Genomic DNA, 10,299 nt, shown 5'->3' with positions numbered 1-10,299 from the left:
TAAATTTTCGCGTTTTTCGGGCGAAAAAAAAATCTCCGAACAGTTGTTGGTGGTTTTGCTTATTATGAGTCGGAGATTTTTTTTCCCCCCTGAAAAACGCGAAAATTTCATTGTTCTACCCCCTAGCACCCTCTTGGACCAATCTNGAGCCAACAATTTTTTTTTCTTTCACTTCAAGGAAAATCAATTTTTGCACCCCTCAAACATCAACAAGTAATGGTTCCAGAGGGGTAAGAATCTTCATGAATGCAGAGGGGTAGTGTCTGAACATTTTCCGATGTCGATAATTGATTTTTACCCCGGTTTTTGAATCATGTGTGCACTGGGCCCCAGGGGATCATGATACGCCCCTGTTCTGCTGCCAAGTCGGCTGCTAACTTCAGCGTCATTGCATACAGACATGACTGTAAAAACATAATTTCTCCACGTTTCATGACATTCTACATCATTTCCGATCAAAATTAGCGAATCGAAAAATCCGTCAATTACAAGGCTTCCATTCGGAAGGAAAAAAAACAATTTTATGGTCGATGAGTTCTTAACTCAGATAGATTTGAAAATCATTGATAGAGTTACGAAATTGATGAAATTTCAGATTTTTAGCTTCGTCTTTACTCCTTTTTGCTTCCGAATGAAAGCTTTGAAAATGCATTTTTTTCTCGATTCTCCAATTTTGTTGGAGATGACTCAGGGTGGTGTGAAACGTAGAGATATGATTTTTTTAGAGAATGTCTGTATGTATGTGTGTATGTATGTGGATTCGTTTAGAAATGTGCCTCTAATTCCAGAACAATAATTACAAAAAAGCTGAAATTTTGGCTCGGCTGGTATCAATGAGACACAAATCTGTACTGATTTCTCAAAAATCGCTATATCGTTATTTGCAAATATCTCAGGTATGGCTGGACCAATTTCATTTTTTTTTCAAAATATTCGTCACGATGACACCTATGTCATCGCATGGGAATTTAGTCACTCCGCCATGGAAAATTGAGTTTTATTGTCATGTTTTCATTTTTTCGACGAAATCGATTGTTACCACGATTATTTAAAAAATAATCGAGATAGAAATTTCACACTCCATATGATTCTAGGTCTTATGATAACAAAGTTTGGTTTTTTATTTTTAACAATATCTCAAAAACCACTCAGCCGAATTCAAAATTATTTTTTAATATTCGTTATAATGGTTGCTATCTGACTCAATCAAAATATGAGTACCATTGCATTGAAAGTTTTTGAGATATTGCCGTTTTTCTATTTTCATGGGGTCAGCTTGCTCATGCGTGCTAGAATGTGGTAGAAACTTTATTTGACGATCTAAAATTTTGGGTAGTGATCAATACTATTTAACTACACAACTCGGGAGAATTTGAGTTTAATTGGTTTAGTAGTTCTTGAGATGGAACAATTTACGAAAAATCGTCTTTTACGTTAATTACCGTGTTTTTCAATAGCCATCGGATTTTATATCATATAAGTACTTGCAATGTTATGTCACATGAAGATGTTATGTTTTTTTGAGATTTAACTCCATGTGTAGATGTATTTATTCACTACAAAATTGTAGATGTCTACATATGTTCATAATTGTTTGTGAAACTGCTCCATATAGGCGCGACTGGTTCAATCGAATGTAAGAATAAATATCTATGATCGTACTATATTTATTCGTCATGCAAGGATTTCATGAGTCTTCTTTCTACCTAAAACTGACTTTGAATGATTTTTTAAACCAATTTACGAATTGTCTGATTTAATATACATATGGGGGATTCTTCGTCAAGTGGGCCATGTAATTTTTTCAAAGTGTCAAAAAAATCTGAAAAAATTCTGTACTTATATACTTATTGAAAGTACCCTCTGTTAATTTTTTCAGATTTTTTAAAGCATCCACAGTGGAAATAAGTGAGTCTGAACGAATTGCGAGAAAAATTGAATATCTTGAGAAACTGACCTCGGAGAAAAAAGAGTGTGGAACAAAAACTTTAGGTTTTACGCTGAACTATTCAAATAAATTTGTTACTATCGAAAAAAATTACGTCTAGGCCGGTTTTTCGGCAAAATAACGGTAAAAATGTTATTTTTACGTATCCGGGCATTTTCTTTTGCCTTGAGAAAAATTGAGGTAATATTATGGTTGAAATTCAAGATTTACCGATGATAATAAAAGTGGGACGTGCATAAATTTGAGAGAAAAAAAATTAATCACCTGTAATTTTTTAAATTTTCATCACCCCTAACATTTCAACTCATTTGTTTATGTCACCAGAGGTCGTCAAAAAAATTTCAAATTTTTTCCNAATCACCTGTAATTTTTTAAACTTCCATCACCACTAACATTTCAACTCATTTGTTTATGTCACCAGAGGTCGTCAAAAAAATTTCAAATTTTTTCCCGCTACTTCTCTCCGAGATTTCATATTCAAGTGCGATTCTTTTTCTCGTGAATAAGTGGCGAGAAAAATTTGAAATTTTTTTGACTACCTCTGGTTACATGAACAAATGAGTTGAAATGTTAGTGGTGATGAAAATTTGAAAAATTACCGGTGATTAATTTTTTTTCTCTCAAATTTATACGCGTCCCACTTTTATTTCCCTCAGTAAATCTTCAATTTGAACCATAATATTAACTCAACTTTTTTCAAGAAAAAAGAAAATGCCCGAATATGTGAAAACATTTTTTGAGTGATTTTGCCGAAAAAACGATCTAGACGTAATTTTTTTCGATAGTAAAAAATTTATTTGAAAAGTTCAGCGTAAAACCTAAAGTTTTTGTTCCACACTCTTTTTTCTACGAGGTCAGTTTCTCAAGATATTCAATTTTTCTCGCAATTCGTTCAGACTCACCTATTTCCACTGTGAATGCTTTAAAAAATCGGAAAAAATTCACCGAGGGTACTTTCAATGAGTATAAAGGTACAGAATTTTTTCAGATTTTTTTGACACCTTCAAAAAATTAGGTGGCCCACTTAACGAAGAATCCCCCATATACAGATGGGGACATATGCTTGCTATGGGATTCATTGACATAATTTTTTGAAGTTTTAAGGCTCGGGTGTACTATCTTTCGAACGTTATCTCGATGTTTTTTTTCATCTTTCGTCATCTGAGATTGTCAATTAAGTCCTACATCATGCAGAAATTTTGAAAAATTATGAATGAATAATCAAAAAAAAGTAGAAAAAATTCTTTATTTGTTCAAAGAGCATTTTTAATTTATATTCAGAATAAGTTGAATAACAAAAAAATGAAAAATGTATATGATTTACGGTGACGAATGGCGGCCTGTCACCCAATATCATGCAGGGGGAAGACTGATTTCGTAAATCTTTTCCCACACTGCACAGAGACATTTACTACGGAAAGAGCTCTTCGAAAAAAGTTGTAATATTTTCGAGAATTTTTTAATCACACTTTTATCACATAAAAATGGCAGATGACTACATACCACTTTTGAAAATTGAGATACCTAGCTGTCACTTCCCATGAGGAGTTGATGTTTTATTATCCACCATGGAAAATGACAGCTAATAGGTAATTGGCAACAGCGAATCAGATATTTGTAATTTCCACTTTTTTAAACTCATTCTGAATCTCAATTAAAAACGCTCTTTGAAAAAGTTCCCAATTTTTTCTATTTTTTTTATCATTCTATCATAATTTATGGGAATTTCTACATGATATACCATTCAATTGACAATTTTGGATTACGAAATATAAAAAAAATCCAGATAACATTCGAAAGATAGTACACGCGGGCCTTAAATCATCTATTTTACTCTATTTATCATATTTGAGAACACGTGCATTGTAATGATCTTTCGCATGACGGCTGATAATCTCCGGATTTATGAAATTGACGGTGCCTGATAGACGACATGAGGCTTGGTGTACATTCCAAATTTCGGGGAAAGCATTTAATAATACTTGAAAGTTATGGTCTGAAGGACATTCTATGACGAGATGTTCATGGAAAACGACCGATTCATGATAATCATGATTCCCTAAATATTGGAACGTTTGACTTGACATTTCCTGGAACAGGAGTACTCAACACACTTGAAAAATCGTTGTAAGAAAATTGAAATAATGCTTCTATATTTGACTTGATCAAAACTTCATTTTTAATCAGGGTATCACATAAAGGGGAATTTAAATGTATAGAATTGCTATATACTTTCTTGGAGATTTTTTCACACAAACTCTTACAACAGAGTAACATTTACAACAGAGTTAAGAAAAAATAGCTTTCGAATCAGGAGGCAGTTTTTTTTGTGACATTGTTGATATCTAATCGAAACGGGGTTGGTATTTCCATTTTTTTTCATAGAATTGGTACAGATCCATTACGAAGCTTACTACCGATGGAATTGGTAGAAATGAAAAACAGAAAAAGAGTTATAAGACATAAAAAGCAGGGGTTCGAGCCCATCCGACAGAAGGCATGTGACCGTTACTTTTTGCGTTATTAGTCCTTTTTTTTATTTCTACCAATTCCATTAGTAGTAAGCTTCCGAATGGATCCGTAGCAATTCCCTGTCCTTGTAACAGGTATACAACCGTAATCACATGCTACAGAATGTCTACAGGAAGATATTCAACCTTTTAATGAAATAGATGTGTACAAAAGGTTAAATATCTCCGATTGCCCCTATTCAAAATACGAGTTTTCAATATTGTAAGAGCTATAATCACACCCAATTTCAACTTACTATTTTCATTTTTTCTCAAAATATCGTGCGTACAAGAATGAAAAAAATTTAAAAAACGAAAAAACTGGAATATCTCTGATTTTTTGTATGGACGGGTATACATATTTTGATTGATCTAGATGGTGGCCACCGAGACAAGTATTTTGAAAAAAAAGAAAAAAAAATTGAAATCCGTCTAGTAGTTCATGACAAATTTGAAGAAATATATTTACATAAAAGGTTGACTCAAGAACCACTTGGCCAATTGCCCCCATCCACAATACTAATCTTTTAATATAAAAGATTATAGAAGCTTGAAGCATAAAAATTTCAACTCCCTATCTCCATGTTTTATCAAGTTATCGTGTAAATAAGATGTTTCATAAACAAGTGGAAAATTGCCCCTGCATCATATATAGTATGGTTTTTTTGCTAATAGATTAGCAATATGCTTCCGAACGGTCATTTTGCATACTAATTTTGTTCTTATTTTTCTATAATCATGATTGTTCACTTCTACAGTTTCTTATTCCATGTTATTGTTTTCTATGGAATTTTTCTTATTTCTCTTATTGTTTACGATCAATGATATTACCAAATCGGTTGTAATAATCAATCATTTTTTTGTATACTCTTTTAGGTTTTCACGACTTATTCTTATTTCTCATTTTATCCCTTCGTATTGCATTTTCTGAGGGGCGAAGGTAAATTTCACTTTTGAAAAACCTCCCTTGAGTCATTTTTATGAGATAATTTGTGTGAGATTGGAGTGTCATGAATTTTGGTCTTTTTTGACATACAATCATTTGTAGTTGGAAAATTTGTGCGTCACATGACCGTCGTTTTTTGGTCATATGACGCGATCTAAAAAATTACGGTCATTTTGCATCTCTATGATTTACCCCAGGTCCACGTGGGGACCCCACGTGACCCCGGAATGATTTGCCAATGGGGGGCGCGTTTCGCAATCGACGTAGTAGCAGTAGCAGTACTGCAACCCTATCTAATTTTGCTTTACTGCAGCTACGGTAGTTGATTCCGAAACGCACCCATAATTTCACGTTCCCTATGGCGGAAAAAAATTGAAAACCCGTTAGTTTTCGTGTGACAAGTTCTCGTCATTCTCGAATCAATTCTAAGATCTCCATCATTTTATTCACACCTAATTGGATGCATTTAGCACAAGTTGCTGGGAAAAATCATCAAAAACCGAAATTTCCAAAAAATTGATGAAAATTTTCCGAATTTCCAAAAATTATCCCAAACATAAGATTTATCGAAACAGCTATCGTGATTATCTTTTAACTCTGACTTAGTAACGTTGAAACAAACATTTTAATTTATGATTGAATCCATTTGAGGGCGAAAATTCAGAAATATCTACAGTACTCTGATTTAAATTTTTTTTTCTTTCTTCTGATTTTTCGAAAAATTAAACTGACGATGATTGGTATCACTTCCATCTCCGAACTCGGTCAAGAAGAGACTCCAACGATTTTTTGAGCCGTTATTTAATGAATTTGAAACATTTTTTTTAGTTATCGTGAAAAAACTGATTTTCAAAAAAATTCAAAAATTTTAAAAATGAATGAATGAATTAAATTTTAATTTATGGTGGTGGATAGGGCTCACCAATACCTACATTTGAGGGAAAAAAATTATTCGATTCCATCGCTTCCCTAGCGCACAATCGAAAAAAACGTTTGTTACATACACATGCACATACACACACACGTACGGACACGGTCTAAAAAATGCATATTCGGACTTTTGGGGTCATAATAAGTCCATATAAAACAAAAAATCAAAAAATTAAATTTGTATGATTACAATGCTTCCATTCGGAAGCAAGAACGGAAAAATGGCAATATCTTCAAATTTTGTTTGAACGAGTATATATATTTTGATTGAACTAGATAGAGGCCATCGAGACGAGTATTTTGAAAAGAGAAATATTGAAATCAATGAAGTAGATTTTGAAATATTGAGGAAAAACAAAATTTAAAGAAGTTGTTATATCTCAGGAACAACTGGACCGATCGGGCTGAAACTGCGTACCAAAGTGAAGCTTAATCATAGCTACCATGAGCCGAAATTTCAGACTTTTATCGACAAATTTCACTGTATTTATAATGTGTAGAATTTTCTAACACTTGATCACCAAAAACCCCAGTTATCACACACATCCATACAGACATGACCCTAAAAACATCATTCCTTCGCGTTTCATAACATTCTAGACCATTTGCCATCAAAATTAGAAGATCGAAAAATGGCTCAAATGCAAGGCTTTCATTCGGAAGCAAAAAGGGATAAATAAATGGCGAAAAAAGATTTAGAAAAGGATAGGAATAATAAAAGAAAAGGAAGAACATTACAAAAAAGCAAGTAAATTACCTAAAAACGCTGAATGTAATGATACTGATACAGCCTACTACTGATTAACTTGAATGCGATGTAAATTTTTTTTTCTAGCAGAATATGATGTAAATTTTTTTAAAGCAGAATAACCCAACAAGATGGGATGCTAAAATAAACAAAAAAAACAAAGCTTCCATTCGTAAGCACAAAATAAAATAATATTTATACTTACTCGTGACAATATATCAAAAATATCACCAGCAACCTCTAGCTGTTCATATCCAACTCCATCAAGTGCGAATTTTAAAAAGTGTATAAGAATTAAACAAATAGCTATAAACTCTAGCAATAAACTAGCAGTGAATAGTCTGGTAACTGGATGTCTCTGTAGTCTTACTGCATACAACTGTAGTGGCACAAGTATAATATAACACAGGAAAAATAATAAATATAGTTCGACTGTGTTCTGACGATCGTACGAGAACTGATACGTTAAACTATTGAATCCACTGTTATTTGGATTCCCATTGACTAGCCAAATATCATAATCAATGTCCAGGTTCTCGTTGAACCATTCCCACTGGCAAGTTTTTGTGTTACGATAGCAGGAGACAAAACTCATGTACCAAAATCTTGGTTGCAGAAGATCTTGAACCACATAAGTGAATTGGTGATTTTTCATCACATTCCAAGGAAGATCCTCATCTGGACAGAGTTTATTTTTTGGACATGGTATTCGCCTGGAAGAAGACAGATTCATTTCAATAATAGGAATTTGGATCTAGTTATTCCATGAGATGAGCGAACTTTTTTTGACAAATGTTTTGACATTTGGGGAAGGCAGAGGAATTCTGATGGGGATTTTTGTCAAGGACCGAATGAGATCTACTTAAAAGATACTACACTGAGAAACAAAAGTTTTTTGGCAAGTACTTTATGGCAGGTCTTTATGTACAAAATATCTTAATGTGAGAAAAAAAAACTATTGTCAAGAGATGTTATACTTGTTCAAAAGATAAGGGACATAACAAGAAAGCAACTACTACAACAAAGTCAAATGGTTTTTGTATGAAAATATTTTGGTTCTGAGACTGAAAAACTATTGAATGAATTGATTCAACTAAACTTGGTTTCAAACATAACTTTGTTGACACAAATAAATCATCCTCGTCTTTAGGACAAGTACAAAATCTCTTGACTCAAGACATCAGGGTGAAAACTCCTAAAATTTCGAATAGTCGTTTTCTTGGAGTGTTTTTTTTTCATGCATTTGTAACTTAAGGAACATGTCAAAATTTAAAAAGTTATTTAAAAAAAGAAACACTCCTGAATTAGTTTGAAAAAATCACGCGAAAAAAACTTGCGAGTGTTGTCTCAATTACCACTGAACTCAAGTTAAAATCATTGTATCCAAACATTCAATAAGGAAATTCTGAACGACAGAAGTTAACTCCAAAACTAATGTCTCACTCGTGAAAAAAATGTCCTCAAACAAAGTGATTTCACGAGAAGTCATCGAGAGATCATTTTTGTACCTAATGTAATATCCTACAAACATCTTGACGAATTAAAATAGATCCATTTGTTTGTGAGCCATGGAATTAATTGTAGAAGACAAAAAAAAATCATCGATTAAAACACACCAAGATGCTTATTTTAAGAAACCGAATTCCCAATTCCAGGATCAATATTACCTTAAAATGAGAGAATATGTACTTTATTTGTTTGGGCTTTATGACATTGTCGATCCAGACTTTTATCGTCCCAAATACAGTGTGATCTATACCAGACAAAACACGTGCGGCTAGGGCCGGTTTTAAATGTTCCTTAATTTGAGTACAATTATACCAGATTTCAGGGGAAAATGATTGAAAAAAAACTTTTTTTCTATCATTTTTATGGAAAATTCTCATAGAATAAGAGATAAGAAATGCTCTCTTAAATGTAGAATTTTTTGTTCCTTGAAAACTAAAAATTTGAATAGAAACTAAAAATTTTTTATATCACTACACATTGATATATCTTTATGGTCCGTACCATAGGGAACATGAAAAATACTGAAAAATTACCTTAAAAAATCCTGTCCATCTTGATTACACTCCGAATCATAAGAGCTCTCATTAAGCGTATGGAACATCATGGTACAAGCAAGATTCCTATCCTCAATAGTTCTGTTCCCATAATAACCCAAGAAATGATTTCTATCCAACACAGCAAGTGTGATCATTCTCGAAGAGATTTTCCTTGCGGTGACATTGCCAAAAATATATCCATAAGAGTCTCTCTGTCGATGGCGATCAGTTTGTTGAAATCCAAATTTCATTAAAAACCTGAAAAACTCCTTAGTATTGAAAGTACCAGTGATGTGAGTCCCCTCTCCCTGGCTCAATATCCCCAACAGAATGACTCCATTCCACATTAGCTGATAAATTCGTAGCCGCCCCATCTTCATTCATAACAAAATAGTTACGTTTGACAATCAAACGAACCAATTTTTTTTATTACTCCTGGTTGAGTCTTAACTGTCGTTTTATCTGTGAATGCCTTGATAATGGGTAACAGCAGTTGATAACAACAGCACGTCTTCAAACACTGTTCTACACTCTCGTCATCCACAAGTCGTTGTACTCATTTGAATGTTCCAAAAAATTTTCATGATGATAAATATTCTCGTACCGTTTATTTCATATAGCTAAATATACTGTACTAACTTAACCAGGACGAGTGTATTATCTTCCGCTGTTTAAACTGGCTTTTCATATTGATTTTTCCACCCACTGCGTATTATAATGTATTTATAATCCACTCGATTGATGATTTATGCATGAAGTTTTTGAGTTTTTTTCAACATGATGTAGGAAATTTGAACATTGCTAAGAGGTGTTCAAATGTAACGCGTATTGTGATCATCTCTCTTTGAAAATACAATTTTGTTGGTTGATTTGTTAGTGATGGTATTGTAAGCGGTATTTCCAAGTTTTTCAGCCAGTTCGCATGTGGTCATGTAAGGTATAGTAAATTTTGCCAGAGAAGTAATCGCGTTTTCAGGGGTAGGGAGCACGAGCATAAGTGGTGATCGTGATGATTTGGGTAGAGTGGAGATATACGGCTTCAAACAGAGATTATAGGGGAGATGAGCAGGGCCAATGTAAAGTGTTCAACAGCAAAAAGGGTAGCGGTGGCGCATGGACTACAATGGAGCGTACGGAACTGTTGGTATGGTAGGGCCCGAGCATAAATTTGT

General features: G+C 33.4%; 1 protein-coding gene across 1 annotated transcript in view; it reads right to left on the bottom strand.

Annotated features, from left to right (window-relative positions):
• Positions 1 to 10,104, bottom strand: part of LOC107044730 (transmembrane protein 145) — a 15,569-nt gene extending 5,465 nt beyond the window's left edge. The window contains exons 1-2 of the mRNA XM_015266741.1: positions 9,125 to 10,104; positions 7,288 to 7,795 (exon numbers count right to left, since the gene is read on the bottom strand). Coding sequence (XP_015122227.1) covers positions 7,288 to 7,795; positions 9,125 to 9,507 — 891 coding nt within the window. The 5' untranslated portion in view covers positions 9,508 to 10,104. The remainder of the gene's footprint in view (positions 1 to 7,287; positions 7,796 to 9,124) is intronic.
• Positions 10,105 to 10,299: the final 195 nt, after the last annotated feature.

The sequence above is a fragment of the Diachasma alloeum genome, unplaced genomic scaffold (genome assembly GCF_001412515.2).
Source record: "Diachasma alloeum isolate Michigan unplaced genomic scaffold, Dall2.0 Dall_scaffold_00785, whole genome shotgun sequence".
NCBI lineage: Eukaryota > Metazoa > Arthropoda > Insecta > Hymenoptera > Braconidae > Diachasma > Diachasma alloeum.
This window is presented reverse-complemented; position numbering and strand designations above follow the sequence as displayed.